General features: G+C 30.9%; 1 protein-coding gene across 3 annotated transcripts in view; it reads left to right on the top strand.

Annotated features, from left to right (window-relative positions):
• Window positions 1-10,863, top strand: part of LOC143050875 (R-spondin-2-like) — a 51,060-nt gene extending 40,197 nt beyond the window's left edge. For all 3 annotated transcript variants that reach the window (XM_076223982.1, XM_076223996.1, XM_076223989.1), the window contains exons 3-5: window positions 1,382-1,531; window positions 2,248-2,433; window positions 6,845-10,863. In XM_076223982.1, coding sequence (XP_076080097.1) covers window positions 1,382-1,531; window positions 2,248-2,433; window positions 6,845-7,158 — 650 coding nt within the window. In that variant the 3' untranslated portion in view covers window positions 7,159-10,863. The remainder of the gene's footprint in view (window positions 1-1,381; window positions 1,532-2,247; window positions 2,434-6,844) is intronic.
• Window positions 10,864-17,780: the final 6,917 nt, after the last annotated feature.

Consider the following 17,780-nt stretch of genomic DNA (forward strand, 5'->3'; position numbering starts at 1 on the left):
AAAGAGTTTAAATTTAATGAAATTTTCAAACATAATCAATATTGGTAATACACCTTGGACAAATTTCGTTTTATTCAAGATATAAAATAATATTAGAAAAAAAAGAACGATAAAAGTTAGTTGGCAAATATTTCAACTTAAAATCAACGGAAAATGTACTAATAATATCAGATCATTACATGGCATTTTTTTTATATCGCATGTATTATCAGCCCTAGGTTCAATATCAGCCCAAGAGCCGCATGGCTCGAGGGCTGATATTGACCGAGGGCTGATAATACATGCGATATGAAAAATGACAGTTGAGTAAAATAACAGATTCATATATATATTCTTTTACGTGGTTGCCGAAGTTTAAAGAGTAAAAAAGTGCACGGCCGTCGGGCCCAAAATTTGATACATTCAATATGAAATCTTTCTATCATATGCCTCAACAGAGAGAGAGAGAAAAAACATTTTAATATGGACGAATCGGCAAAAAAATAATTCAACAATATACATAATGATCATTGTTTGTAAAAGTCAAATTTTTAAAGAAACTTTCTAAATTATGTTTCAGAAAAAAACTTAAAAAATGCATTTATTAAATAATTTGTTTTTTTTTATTATTTTTATTTTTTTATTATTTTAAACAATATACTTTCCAGTATTCAAATAATTGTTTTGTACACTACTTTGTAATGTTATTCACTGAAAACGAAGCATTGAGGTGTATTTTCCGGAATTGGTCGAGTATTACCAGAATGCCATGTGATAACGTTACGGAAAGGCATGTGATAACAATCGAAGCATGTGATAACTTTTCATATCAGCCCGCTAAGCACCAATTCGAAAAATATGAAATTTACGTCAATTTAATGCTATTATCATACAGTAAAATTTATATGTTATTTATTCTAAGTATATGATAAATATAGTTATAACGTTCATATTGGCAATTGCATATTCAAATGAAAACAACTTTTGTTTTATTGGTTATAACAACCATCCAAACCACCTTGAATGAATTATTCGACTGCAGTTAAAAGATCAGAGTAGAATAAAATCATAGTGTTGGTGGTATATAAATACACCTGTCAATAAGTTATCCTTTCATTAAATTAACAAAATAATAAGTTTTAATTAAGCAAAAAAAAAAAAAAAAAAAATAATTCTAGTATATAAATAAAAGGAAGATGGTTTTTAAAATATTTACTCCGATATTGATATTTTCATAAATTTTGCCTTTGGAATTTTTTTTCGCCTTATTTCCAAACAAAGAAAACAAACCAGCAAAACGTGAAACGAACACAATTTTGACCACTATGCTTGCCAACGTGTGTTATTATATTCTAGCACTACAAAACTACACCCCTAAGGAAATTAATATTTATTTTTTCAGAATGTCAGCTAGAGCACTGTAATGCATGCTTTAGTAATAGCTATTGCACCCAGTGTAAACATCCTTACATATCATACCGTGGACGTTGTACTGAAAGTTGCCCGGATGGACTTTATTATGCTAATTACTCAAAAGACTGCCGCCTTCTTGGTAATTTTTATACTTGTAATATGTAGTTCTGATGAAAAAATTATAAACATGGACACATTTCAATATTTTAGTTTCATTGGTGATGTTGCAAAATTTGCCAGTATAAAAATGTTTTGATTTTTCTGAAAAGAATTGGAATACATGTTGTTTATACGAAAAGAAACTATATATATATAGAACAATTTTTCTATATATATATATATATATATATATATATAGCATAAAAGTTTCTAAAAATAAGAAAACACTGGTAGGTTATTCGGCAAAGAAATGCTAGTACTAGTTTATATCTTAACTGTTACTGTCTATCATCTTTTTTATAAGTAATTTACATGCCGTTTTCTATGCACAATAATTAAAAACACATTCTTATAATAATTATACATTTTGGAAAATGAATTAAATTACTGAAACTCTTTTAAACGGTTAGAGTATAGTGCCGTTTGGTTAATATTATCTAATGTTATTTGCAAAAGCACTGAAAAACGTACTGCCATGGAACCCATGATATCACATGATGTTTTTGCTGGAATATTATTTGAAAACACATATTTAAACAGCATGTTAACACTTAACCGTTAAAACTGCTTGCTTTTGTTTATTGTTTGTCACCCTGCTAATCTAATAAAAGCTTCTCATGCATTTTGTTAACGAATTACTAGTAATTGATACTATGAATCATTTGTTTACATGAAACTTTTGTTTTTCATGTATAGTGGACTGTATGGCTGGACCATGGTCGTCGTGGACCCCATGTGCTAGAAATGGTCAAACTTGTGGTTATAAATATGGTATTACCACGAGATCTCGTGAGATTCTAGAACACCCTTCACCAAATGGAGCAACGTGTCCATCACTTGTAGAAAACAGGTGCTGCAGGATGGAAATGAGACACTGTGCAGGTAATAATACTTTTTATTGTTTTCTTTGGCGAAAGGCTGAGATACTTCGTTTATGGTTACACTTTGCGAAAGCTGACACCTCTACATTATCGAAACATTACTTAAATGCATATTGCCATTTAATAAAAAGAAGCTGTATTTTAGCTCTATGTTTTATTTAAGAAATTACAATAACTTATCTATAAAAACAAGTAGTACAAGAGAAAGTTTGAGCAAAAACCCGATTTAAAAAAAATATTTTTGGATAACATATTTTTTCGGTAAAAATATCGAGTGTAAAAATGGCCACTGAAGTTTGAAATGTTTTACTGTAAACGGTGTTAAATTGTTGCTTTGCCATACATTATCTCCATATTTGAGCACACATGCCAGATTCACTAATATAAACATTGTTAAGTTATTTTAAGTATTCATATCGGCATGTGTCTGGATGGTCCTTTTTTAAATTTTAAAATTTAAATAGAAACGTTTACAGTATGTTATTGTTATTTTGTACTCTACATCTGTATATTTATTGGGTCTTCATTAGCACCGTCTATGCAGCCAGTATACATGCCAATTTTAGTTTCAAAAGACTAAACAGTTTAAGAGGAGATGAGAATGTGATTGTTTCAGACAGCTCAGTACATATCTGTTAGGGTATCAGTGAACGGAAGAATGTTTTGATAAAAAAGTTTGAGAAAGATTTAGTTTTTCACTGAAAAGATTTTCTTGTGTACACAACCATTATTTGAACCATATTTGGGACAAAAAGTAACGCATCAACGTCCTGCAGAGTTCTAATTGGTTGTAGTTATGGATGGTGTATATTTATGATTATATCTTACTTTTGATCTGACATTAATTGAGAACTGCGCTATATTTTTTATTAATTTTTTTTATTGAACTTTTTTTGAAAGGGTAAATATTTCAGCAAGGAATCGACTAGTACTATTAGACATGTTCACCATAAGCCGATACCGAAACCGAAACCGAAACCGATACCGATACCATGGATACCGAAACTAAAAATAGTAGTGAGGTAAATGGTAAATGTTTATAATGTTTAATTAATGCAACCCTGTTACTTCATTATATATTGAATAAAATTTGAATACACTTGATGGAGTATTACTTCAATTCAACAATTTACATGAACCTATCAAAAAAGCAAAGTGAAATTCACCGAGTATTAGATATTTAATATACTAACGCAAGTTATATACAATTAAGATGTGGATTCAAATTTAATAAAATACATAAAAATGAAATAATAAGACAGAGGAATAAAGGAGCGCTACGTATAATCTAGAAAATTTGGTTAAGATGTTACGTCATATTTGATCTAATGGCTTTGATGTTTGATTTGAGCAAAACTTTAAATTCATAAAGCTATCAATGAAATTGTTCATGAAGCATTCCGATTAATGATAACAACTGAAGAATGGGAATTGGAAGAGGTATTTGGATCTATTGATGGCAGCCTCAGAAGAATAAATTGCTCAACTAAAAACGGGCAATGTTTTATAGTGGACATTGTCATATACACTGTATTAATACGCAAGTCATAATAGACAGAGAAAAGAAAATAAGATACATCAAATCTGGTTTCCTAGATCATATCAATGACGCAATGACTTACACGTTGATGGATGCATTCGGTCCACACGAGATATTTCCGTTTCCTCGTGATTGTCACTTAATTGGCGATATCCATCTGAAAATCAGATTTCATCATCATACCGTATAGCGGGTTATTTTCGCGGGGTGAAAATTTTCGCTTAATTTCGCGGAAAGAACAAAATCGCCAAAATAAATTCCGCAAAAGTTCAAGTGTACATGCAAAGGTATTGATGAAAGTTTTGAATCCGCCAAAATAATAACCGCCAAAATGTTTTGTATACTTTATTCAATGAAAATCGCGAAATTTTACTCCCGCGAAAATAACCCGCTATACGGTATACTGCAAGGCGGCTACGCAATCAAAAGGGAAAAAAACGAGATGAACACAAATGTTTCAATGAAAAGATTCGTGTAAGAAGAGTTAATGTAGAACATTCAATCAGACGAATGGAAATTTATAAAACAATAGGTTCTCTTTGTAGACTAGTCGGAACGACACTGCACCTATTGTAAACTATGTACATCTCTTTCCCTACGACGATACCAATAATGGTTGAATTTAAGTTTGCTTTTTTGATAGATACATGTGAATTGATGAATTGAAATACATAGTAATCAAAGGTATCAGGATTATAATTTGATACATCAGACGCGCGCTTCGTCTTCATAAGAATAATTAAAAAGACAAACAAGTATAAAGTTGACGGTCTAGAGCATTGAGGACCCAAAGTTAAAAAAGTTGTTCCAAAAACGATTTAAGTTAAATATGCCTGGGATAAGAAAATTCTTAGTATATCAAATAATTCATACTTTTGAAGTAATACTTTTACTCCATCTCGTGTATTCAAATTTCAAACAATACAATGGAGTTCAAATGGTTGAGTTAATCAACTTTATGAACATTTATCACTTACCTCACTACTATTGTTGGTTTCGGTATCGGTTTCGGTATCGGCTTATGGTGAACATGTCTATTTAGACATATATATTTTTCAGATTTATATTTCAACTCTGACATATATATGAAAAAAGTAAAATCACAAAAATACTGAACTCCGAGGAAAATTCAAAACGGAAAGCCCCTAATCAAATGGCAAAAACAAAAACATAAAACACATCAAACGAATGGACAACAATTGTATACATAAGTGTAACAGTTTCACATTCTGTTGCAGGATTTATTTTAGATACTTTTTAACAAATTATATATTTTTTTTTAATTTGCAAATAGGTAATTTTGTTTAAATGATCCGAAAATACATTCTGATAAAATGTTTCAATGTCTTGTATTTGTCTATTTATCATTTGAAACAGGGTTATGTTATAAATTGGAATGTGCATACTGACTTATCTATAAGACTTAAGCATGCCATATATTTTGTTTTGTAAAAGTTAAGCATGCTATGTTTTATTAGTTTTAATTCAACATCATTATCTAAATATTAAAAAAAAAAAAAAAAACACGATCCTAAATGCTCGATCTGACCTAGCCAGGATAGGAACATTCTTACATTGGCAGTACTCATAAGTTACAGTACTTCAATTATAAGACTTGTGAGAATATATGTATTTTCCACTCATTTTAATTTATTAAATCAAAAACTGGTAACTGGTTAATAAAAAAAAAGATATTCACAATTTTTATTTTGTGTTTCCTGATTTAGGTTTTGTGGTTGACGTTTTTTTTCTTATTCTTTTGATTATATAAGACAGTCTCCACTTATTTTTACTTATGCTTAGCTTACTAATAATATATTTATTAACCCCTAATACTTTTCTAGTTTGAATCTTTTCAGAAATATCATAAAAGCTTTGAATATTTGTGAAGTCAAATATTAATAATTGCTTAATTGCTTAAATATATACGAGTGCTTGATACTTCCGAAAAGATTCTACAACATTAAATATTGTCTGTCAGTTGAAGCATGAAATTATATAGTAAAGAGACTTTGGAATGTGCATGTTTAGAATTTAGTGATAATATCCAAGAACTTGTAACAAGTTATGAAAAATGAAGAGTTCCGAAGGCAAAGTCACACTTATTTGCAAAAAGTTTCCACTATGCGAAAAGTCATATCTGTTTGTTTTTACATTACAAGACATTACATTGAATATGTAAAGACAATTATGCTTGTACAAAAGTATGACACAGCCGAAAGCATTTTGTTATTAAAAAATAATAAATTTGATATCTAAACACCTTTTATCGGAGAACAAAGTATTACAGTCATCTAATAAGAATAAAGTAGTAGGTTTGGGCAAAAGATCTAAGAATGAGCTACCTTTTCTCTATATTTTGCTATTGGGTATTTTGCCCTTGATGTCTGTTTTGTGAACTTTTATTATAGTATGCGTAATAAAGTTTATTTCTAAGGAATTTATTGACGTGTAAACTCGAACGACTCACAATCTTCAAAAAGTCAGAAGATTATAATTGTTTGGGTTTCTCAATGACAAACTCAAAAGTCTGAGGAATTTTATGTTATGAACTTTTTAGTGGTTTGAGTTAGTCAGTCGAATTAACAAATCCATGAACTCCTTTCAAATTTCCTTTATTACTTTTAATGATAAATACACCCAAATTATATCTAGCTTTAAAATTTCATCAACACTTCTTGAATCAGTTCGCCTGTGTCGAAATGTATAATTGTGACGGTAGAAACATGTTTTAGTACCTATGAATAAGACTGAGCATTCAACGTCGAACTATTTTACCAAAATGTTTAAGATGTGACTCTGACTTTAGTTTTCCATGGAAATTATTCTATTCTTTAACTAAAGTAAGACAATATTTAATGTTTACTTGCAGATATTCTTCACAATCAATCTGAGTTTACAAAGTGGAAATCCTTATCAAAACACGACAGAAAAATACTTCGTCGTCGGTATAGGCGACGGAAGAGGAGGAAACACAAAAACAGACACAAACTAAGAAAAAGGAAGAAGAAAAATGAAACAAGAAAAGGAAAACAAAGAAATAAAGATAGAAAGAGACATAAAAAGAAAAATCGATTAAAAAATAAGCGAAAAAGGCGACTAATGCGACGAAAGGAAGCATGGAAAGTTTTTTGTGGAAATGGAATCGTGTTTAATGATCTTAACTCTATTCCTTTACTGGACTAATGGTCGCACCTGCAAAGTATTCACGATTTCTTTATCACATTACCAAATGAATCCGTGAAATCACAGTGGTTCCCTAACGCAATACATTCTAACCAGCCTCCATTGATTGTCAGTTATGTTCCCTTTGATGGTTCTTATTTCAGTTGTGTGTCTGATGAAAAAAATAAAAGTATTATATGAGATATATATCAATGCAACGCAATGTTCGACTGGAAGTCCTTTATAAGAATTGCATAACTAAATGAAACCATTCATATGCTGATTAACCAACTTATATTGCTGTATTTGCAAACACATTTAAATAAATGCGTAGAAAATTTTAAAATGCCTTCAATATGAATAACAATGCTGAAATTTGTATAGATAATCAATCTGAATTTTCAAAAACAATTCAACAGAGGACTTGTGTGGTAGTTTATCGAAAAATTTTGCATATACCATTACAATTGAAACCACTTCACTACAGAATATGACTGAAGAGCTATCATCTGATTAAAGTAGGGCAGTTTCTTGTTCAATTAATTCGATTTTCTTCATAAAAAATACCCTATATTTTGTAGTTCCTCGGGGCTTTTTAGAGATTGATTGAATGCAAGAATGAATGAAAATGAATGAAAAATAGGAATCTTTAATGTTCACTTTGTCTTTCAATGTTGCAAACGTCTACTTTTGATAATCTAGACAACACCACACAGGTAATTGGTGCACAATTTGTATATTGGTAATATAAAAAAATTGGGTCGCAAACTTGACTGTTTTAGCATTGTATATAATCTGACATTATGTATATTTTGAACAGATTACGATTTATTGGATTCATTGACCGTCACAACACCAGGAGAAGGCCAGTGTTCTATTGATAACGGATAATTGAAGTTTGTATTAAGTGTATATAAAACATGCAACACGTATGCGATTGGAAGCATTTAAACGAACAATATGTGAAAAACATTTTTGTTTGAATTTGTTAACTATTGTACATATTGTAGTCATCTTTGTATAAAATTATGACTTGTAAGTTTAATTTTTGAAACTCATGACACCACTATATGTTGTTTCCACTTTGTGTTGTTTCCTTCATTTAAAAATGCTTATGTAGCAGAAAAAAGGGTTACAAGATTTATAAAATATACTATTTTATGACAAGTTCTTTTAATTAGGATTCTGCACAACAATAATGAGTTCAAACTATTCAGCTTAAGATGTTCCCATGAATGCCGAATTTAGTTTGTTGATTGCTTTCATAGCTATAGGGCCGAAAAATACAATTCTCAAAACCAATAAGATACAATTAACGTTTCGCATTCCAGTCAAACCATAAAGTGTTGGTTCAAGTTTTCATCAATTATATTTTGATACCTAAAAAACCGACAAAAATGTATTACAATTGAAGTCTTATGATTAAAATGAGATGTGTATGTGAGTAACTAATTTTAACAGCATTCAAAGAACAAAACCAATAAGATCATGGATAAGTGAGAACACAATAGATTAACGACTAAATCGTATTAAGTAAAACGAGGTCTATATAAGATAGTAATGAATTAAACACAGTTATAACGACAATATTTTAAGAGGTGACAAGCACTCAACAGCTTCCTGCCTTTTGGGAGACACGATAACATGGTGTCTTCGTACACTATATTTTTTTATTACTCAATCCTCTAAATGCAAAATTAACCTCAGTCTGTCATAAAACATGTAACAACTAAATAGTGACAAGACTGTAAATTAAAAAAAACCTATGATAAACCAATTTGTTTGTTGCTGATATATATATATATATATATAACATTAAAGTCAAATTATTAAAGGTTTTAAGCTTACTTTAGTGATCGTTAGGCTGACGTGTAAATACTTTATTCTTCCACACCTGGTTTACGAGCGTTTTTTACTATAAAATATTGCAAAAAACAAAAATTCTGATGTGAATCTGATCCGATTGCACTTTTAGTACATAAATTCACACTTCACAATAATTGTATACTTGACTGTTTTTTTGTGGTATTGTATGAAACGTTTAATCTTTCTTCTGACTTTTATATTTATTAAGGTGACATTTCAATGTTGTGCCCCTTTTCTTTCTTATTTTTTGGCTCCGAATGTACCTATACAACTTCATAGAAACAGGTACCTAACGTTTTACATACTGTAACATGTATTTTATGTTCTTATATATGTTCACGAGTAAGAAATTTAAATTCAAAAGAATGAAGTATTTTCGTGTTTCTTGTAAGGAAACAATGTTATGAAATAATAATAAAACATTTTTAATATCCGCTTAGTTTCTGGTCTTGGGCGAATATTAAAGGTTGCAATAAGACAATTAAGTTTTGACTCGTTAGTCGCTCTCGCATTCACTCACCTGACGTCACTTTTTATCTTTTAGTATTTTTCTAAGAACTACTGGACATGAAACGGTTATTGAAAACATTATTTGTATGAATTCATATTGTTATTTATTTGTTTAAAACATTTGTTCTGTTCTGAACTAATGTAAAAACCAAGACAAAATATAATGTAAAATTATGACGTAAAATATTATTCAATATCTAAAGAGTTCAGTTTTGTAGTTGAAATTCTTCAAGGATTTCTATTGAAGGGTCATAGATAAAGGAAAACCTTCAAAATTAGGAATATCATTATGTTTATTCTTCCAAAATTTTTAACACAGTGAACTGTCTATAAAATAAGGAAAAACATAGCATGAATATTTCATTGTGTTATTACGTCATAAATGATCAAATCATGTAATAAAAATATTGGGATTAACTTTTAAATGTAATTATCTTACAGCAATCTTTATATAAAATATGTGTCTTTGACGATGTGATCAAACGATACATAATGAGAAAAAAAGTGTTCGCTTTACTTATTTATTTCTTTTAAAATTTCAACCATCCGTAATCAATGCCTTTACTTTGTTCAACTTGAAAGTTGCTAATTATTTATAAAATGAACTTGAATATATTGAATATTTTCTGTAATTTCATCTCATAAAACCTTTTAAAAAAAGGTGCCAGTTCAGTTAAAAGTAACTGTTATAATTCGATGTAACTGATGATAAAAATGAAAATAACACTTTCTTTATTTTATTTGTCCAAAGTTGTTTTCTAGACTTAACTTCAACAGGAACGCTCAAAACAAATATTTGAAAGCAAACGAGGTTTAAGAATAGAAACATACGAAGAGCTGATTGATTAAAAGGAACCTAATAATATCAACTTAATCCATTTAAGGTTTACTTTGCATGTTGAATCTAAATATTTACTATCTTTATCGGCCAATTTTAGAAAGGTATGTTTTAATCATACCAGTACCAAACCACCGATATCCGAGCTGATTATACCATATTGGACCTATAGTCCTTAAGCAGTGATATCGAATCAGTGCTTAATGAAAACAAAACACACGTTACTGTTACAGTCATTTGTAACTCTTTACTGAAAATTACAATTTGGAAATTACCAGACTGCCAGAATTTAAACTGATATCTTTAAGAGTAAAATCAGTATAAGTTGGTAAAATATTCTAGTTATTTTTTTTTATTGATGTAATTATTCTATGTTCAGACAACTGTATATATATGTGTTCGTAATAATTTACGAAATAGATTTATTCAACGGGAAAATCCAAATATTGTTGACTGATACATGTAATATGTTGATTTTAAAACTATGCAACCATTAAAATTTTTCGTTTTTTTCTGTGTTTTTTATTGACAATTCATGGCCACCTTCATTAAGTTTTGATTAACTCTTTTTCATCGGTCGAATGTTTCATTCATCACACCAAAAGGAAGTATTTTATACAGATAAAGGAGGAGTTCAACTTAAACAATACATCAACTAGTGCAAAGGGAGTTGAACGAGATGCATTGTTGGAAATTTGAACTGCAACTGGTATAAGATTAGTTCGGTGTAGCGTATTGACCTCACCGCTATTAAAAACTAATAAAAGTGGGAACGTAAGACAGATCAGTGGCACACGAAGTTAAAGTATAACAATAAAAAATTTCGAAAATCTGTGCCAAATATGTGTAAGTGCAAGCTATGCCTTGGTGAATGAAAAACTTAATTGTTTAGAATAATTCAACATTTTATAAACAGTTTGAACTAACTCGTGATATATAACAGGCTTAAAACTCTGTACACCAGACGATTGTTTCGTCTATAAAAGACTCTAAGTGCAAAATGAAATACGAAACTAAAGAACACTGAAGAACCTAAAATTCCGAAACATTTTGCCAAATACAGTTAAAGTAATAGTCCATTGATGAAGAAAATCTTTAGTAATTTGAACAAATTCAAAGTAATGTTAGCAATTAATTCATAATTATAAACATATCAATGAAAATTCATGTCAACACACAAATGATTAATGAGCTGGTGATACTGTACGGAAGAAAAGCCTCCAACGGCAGCGGCATCGTCCTAGGGATGATTGTAAATAAACTCAGCATAGATACTATGCTAGCTTATATTATGTACATCATATGCGAATTTCGTCTACGTAAAACTCAGCAACGACGGTCCAATAAAAAAATGTAAAAGACCGAATAAAGTACTGGCATGCACCAATAACAAACAAAACGGAGGGAAATCAGAGCTAGACCGATTGTATCGACAGGACAAGCGTCTCAAACATGCTTGATTTACCCAGTCAAGCATGCATGTTAAGCACAGGCACTTGTCTCAGAAAAAAATTCCTATATACCTTAATATAACACAAGGTACTTAACTTGCATTTTCGAAAAATGTCAGGCGGTGACGAAATTCCGTTGTATGTCGCTTTCTAGGCTGTCAACCCCACTAAAACTTGTTATATCGTAAATCTAAATTGATTTATCTTTACAATGGTGTATAGCATGCCTACATTTGTTGTCGGAATCATCCGTAGCAATCTTACCCAAGTAAACCCAATGTCAATCGTAATAATTTTGCAAACCGCTGATGATTTGGCAATAAACGCGTCACGTCTACTTATATATCTCGGTTTCTGATTGGTCAATTTTATGGGAAAGTCGAGATGATTCTCGGAGTTATCTGATCTTGTTTCATTTTTATACGTAAAGTCAAGAGAGAGTCTGAATGACATTGGCGTCATGGGAAAATTTGAATCTAAAAAAGGAAACTCGTAACTTATTAGACATACCACAGATACGACTTGTTAGGGTTTTTTTTTCACGGTATCTTATACAATTGTACTAACTGGGTGATAAGTTCTATCAGACATAAAATAAGAGATTTTTCTGATACAGTTTTTATAATAAATCATTTACTGCGAGACGTTTATTGCCAAATTTTCAACGGTTGGAAAAATTATTACGATAGACATTCTTGGGTAGGATTGCTACGGATGATTCCGACAACAATTGCAGGCGTGTTATACACTATTGTAAAGATAAATCAATTTTAATTTAATTACAAGTTTTAGTGGGGTTGACAGCCTAGAAAGCGGCATATAACAGAATTTCGTCACCGCTTGACATTTTTCGAAAATGCAAGTTAAGTACCTTGTGTTATATTAAGGTATATAGGATTTTTTTTTTGAGACAAGTGCCTGTGATGTTAAGACAATAAAGCATTGGCAAATAGATTTGTATCTGCTTTTTAAATTAGGTTAAAATGGTATGAATTGTTTGTGCGTTTCTCTGTTATGTATGTTTTTGCGCGTGTTGTATTTCTATTACGTAGTGTTTTAGTGATATTTTTAACATAACACGGAGGTTTGTCATGCCATCAAATCCACTATTTTTTTTCTTAAAATGTCCCGTAACAAATCAAAAATATGGCAGTTATTCGAATAGTTCGTTTCTAAGTGTGTTGGCGTTTGTCGGTGATCCTGCTGTGCCTTTGTGTTTTCCCATTATAGTTGATGTGTTCCCTCGGTTTTGATTTGTAACCCAAATTTGTTTTTTCTCAATCGATTTATAAAACTGAGAATGGAAATGGGGATTGTGTCAAAAAGACCATTACACGACCAAAGAGCAGAAAACAGTTGAAGGCCACCAACTGGTCTTCGACACAGCGAGAAAATACCGCACCGAGAGGCTTGCTTCAGCTGGCCCTTTAAAAATTGCGTACTAGTTCAGTGATAATTGACGTCATACTAAACTCCGTTAAGATATAAATAAACTAAATCTAAAAATCATACAAAACCAATAAAGGTAAAATGCTCTTATCTTGGGACAGAAAAAAATGCGGCGGGTTCCACACTTAACATGAGTTAGGTTGAAGCTTGGTATCAAAATGAATATCTTATTTGTAACTCCTGTGAAAAATTTAATACACAGCCGCTATAAATAAAAATATATCAGTGTATTGTTATAGTTAATGACAGTTGAAATGTAATATCAAGCTTTGTTTGAGCATGCTTTAGCATATGAGGCGTTTTCATAGCCATAGTTCATTAACTTCCTGTTTTTCGCATTTCTATAACGGGAGGTGTAAAAGTCGAAGACAGCTATTATTAAGGATAAAAGAGTGACGAAAGATACCAGAGGGACAGTAAAACTCATAAATCGAAAATAAAATGACAACGCCATGGCTAAAAATGAAAAGGACAAACAGACAAATAATAGTACACATGACACAACATAGAAAACTAAAGAATAAACAACACGAACCCCACCAAAAACTAGGGGTGATCTCAGGTGCTCCGGAAGGGTAAGCAGATACCATGTTTTAGCTTTGTACAAAAATATATAGAATACACTTTCTGAGAACTCACAAAGCCGTAGATAAGGAAGCCAAGGATATATAAAAACCAAAAATAACCTACAAATAATAGAAAATCCTACCAAAGGTCAAATTCGCACACGCGAGTTGAAACATTAGTTAACATGCACCCTGACATCTCAGTTTTTTCCTAGTCAGAAGTGACAACTGAAAAGATGAACAAATGGCAACGCTTTGGTGTAACTATCACCTATACTTAACTTTTCATTTCTTCACATTCTGACATGTGCTGAATTCCAGATAACATACGCAATAATTGGCAATTGAGAAAAAAAAAACAATTTTATTTTGTTTGTTTTTCAAATATTAAATATCAAATGCTTTTTATCAAGATAAAACGGACTTGAAGTTCTACAGATTATTTTATTTGTCCTGTTATCTTATTTTTAATTGAAGTGATTATTATTAAATTCCATAGAAGAATTAAAACGGTTGCATATGATAAATTATATAACCGCCTGTTTCTTTAAGCAGATAAATAATATATTTATCCTTTTCTTATCATTTTTTTCTATCTAAATTTACTTATCACCCCTCCTCCTTAAACTCAAACGAAACTTGTAGCTTCATCAATCACCAAACATCAATGTTCATGAAATGAAGGTAGCCGTTTCAATTATGACAACATTTTTTTCAATATATTTGTATTACTAATAAATGTTTTATGATATCCTGGTCTCGATTTTTTAGTAGGGAGTCAGTATCTAAGTGTTTGTCGCTGATTGCTGTCTGTAATCTCTTTCATCATAAATCAGGCTGGTGGTTTCCTCCTTCGATTTCCTTTTCATTCCGAGAGGTTGAAGCTTTTCACAGCTTACTACCATTTCTTGTCCAAATCAACGCCACTTGTCTCGTTGGCAATCTTTCCACATCTCCTTATTCTTGTATATACATTTATATATAAGTACGTCTAAACAAGTGACAAGTGACATCTCTGCAACAGATCCATCCATTTGATCACCAGTGATGGTGCTACACGACTAAAAACACATAGCATAATTATAATTACTATAAATATCAGCACAACAATGTTTAATCTTCAAATTTACGGAAGTAAGGCAAATTTTTGTTCTTCAATCGTTGAGATTCGATTTCGTGCTATTGCACCACCTGTACTGTGTCCAGCGGTCATAGACCACTCGGCCACCTACACTGGTATATAGCAGAACAGGAGAAAATACCTATTAAAAACCATACATGAAAGAAAGACTGACAATTAACACCACCTCCTCAAAATATGAACTTTTAAAATAGAACAGTGAACGAAACACTTTATAGAAAGCCTTTTCTATATGCCCTTTTGTGCGTTTTATTTTTATACATATGACGTGGCTTTGTACTTATACATCCAATCATTATGTTATTGTGCTTTTGTAAATTTTGGTATCCTTGTCTTTCATGTTTGCTAATGAACTTTTTTATACGCTTTTTTGTGCTTCTTTGTTAAATATTTATTTGTTTTTGTAGTGATTAAGATTTAACTTAATGTTGACTGATGCACCTCTATGTTAGACTTTTTACCTATTATATATGTTCGTTTTGTTCACAAATCGTTGTCGATGTAATGGAATGTGATGCATATGTCATAAAAGTGGGAGGTTTATATAGTTATAAAACCAGGTTTAATCCACCATTTTCTACATAAGAAAATGCCTGTACAAGTCAGGAATATGACATTTTTATCCATTCGTTCAATGTGTTCGAGCTTTTGATTTTGCCATTTGATAAGAGACTTTCCGTTTTGAATTTTCCTGTTTTTGTTATTTTACTTTTTAAAGAGTGATTGAACAATAATAAAATATTCAACAAAATCTTTGGTGAACAAAAGTTTTCGTAACGGGTACGCCTTATTGTCCTCCAGTAAGGACACAATTCATAACGATGTAAAGTTAAAATTCGTAGAAAATGCTGATTGTTACTGTCATAAACAGGATTGTTGCTATTTCTAGAAAACTACACCAGTTGACATTTCGATAAAATTTTATTTGTTTCAATATTTTAAGTCTCATAGTGTACCAGAAAAAGAATCAGGAGCACACTTGGTGTTACTGAAACAGTACTGAATATTTGTACACAAATGAAAAAAAACCTACTTTATAGATTCCATGCATCCAGAGCACATTTCTGGATATACCTTTATCAGGAACTCTCAAAGCTGAATGGCTATTCAGCAATCTCTCTTTAAAAAAACCCAATTGCTTATCAAATCAGGGCATGTATTAGCATATGGATTATAAGTAATGAACTAGTAGTAATAATGGAGTTTACCACTTACAAAATGGGATAAATGCAAATGAATGGATCCATTGGTCTTGTTTACATATACATTGCTGTGATTCCCTTTGCTTTTTTTTACCTTGATTTTTTTATATTGTATATTTTTAATGGATTTAAGTGATATGAACTAATTGGGTAAATTACTGTTGCCTCAAATGTAGAAAACTTTTCTTATAAAAAAATATTTGTCAAGAAAGACTTTTCCTCTTGTAGTTGATGTGTTTCCCTGGGTTTAGTTTGTAACCCAGATTTGTATTTGTTTAATTGATTTATGACTATTAAACAGTGGTATACTAGTGTTGCCTTTATATAGCCTGGATCTTTGAAATTTCAATATAATCAGAGAGCAAAATTTGACACCTACACAATCAACCTTTTTTTTTAACATTGAAACAGCCACTTACAGTTATAAGTTTTGAGTATTTAATTTACAGAGCGGTTTTTATTTATCCTACACCCTTCTAATTTTGTGTAGATTTCTAAGAGAACAAAAACCTGAATCAATAATCTGTCAATATCCCATTTTCTGTGTCATGCTTGCTTGATATCTAGTACCCACTGCTTTAATCCAACACATATGCTTTGTTTAAGTCTTTTCCCACTAATTGTTACTTTTGAACAGAGGTATACTACTATATTTTTCACTTAAATTGTTTTGCTATTAATAAGGCTGTTATCTCAATTGAATTGTTTCATATTTATCTTGATGGGACCTTTCATAGTCGACTATACAGTATGGGTATAGGCTTTAAGACTGAAAAATATTTTTCATCTTTTTAAATGGGGTTTGTTAACGGGTGATCTTCTACAATCAATGTCCACCTTCTGTATTATACATACTATAGAAGAGGACTCCTTTTGTTTCCAATCAATCACATTGGGTACTGGGTATACAAGAATCTGTGTGACTTGAGCACCTACAAATCTCACATGGTAAGATTTCATATGAAAAATCTTGTCTTTATAACAAAAATGAATAAATATGATAACAAAAAATGACATAATTATTTGTTTTAAAGCTTCTTTGTTGATTGTGTTTTATGGTCATATTTATAAATTAACTGTGTACAAAACTTTGAATTTTTGAAATACTAAGGCTTTTCTACCTCAGGAATAGGTGACCTTAGCTGTATTTGGGAAAACTTTTAGGAATATTGTATCTCAATGATCTTCTACTTCGTACTTACTTTCGCCTTTTTAACTTTTTTGGATTCGATCATCACTGATGAGTCTTTTGTAGACAAAACACACATCTGGCGTAAATACAAAATTTAATCCTGGTATCTATGATGAGTTTATTTACAACAACTGGGTCGATGCCACTGCTGGTGGAGTTTTAATTCCCCGAGGGTATCACCAGCCCAGTAGTCGGCATCTTCTGTTCTGACATGATTTATCATTGCTATGGTCATATTTAAAACCAATTGTTCACAAAACTTTTGAAATTTTGAAATACCAAGACTTTTCTACCTCTGGAATAGATTACCTTAGTTGTATTATGCAAAACTTTTAAGAATTTTGGTCTTCAGTGCTCTTCAACTTTGTACTTTATTTGGCCTTTTTAACTCTTTTGGATTTGAGCTTAACTGATGAGTCTTTTGTAGA

The sequence above is a fragment of the Mytilus galloprovincialis genome, chromosome 1 (assembly GCF_965363235.1).
Source record: "Mytilus galloprovincialis chromosome 1, xbMytGall1.hap1.1, whole genome shotgun sequence".
Lineage (NCBI taxonomy): Eukaryota > Metazoa > Mollusca > Bivalvia > Mytilida > Mytilidae > Mytilus > Mytilus galloprovincialis.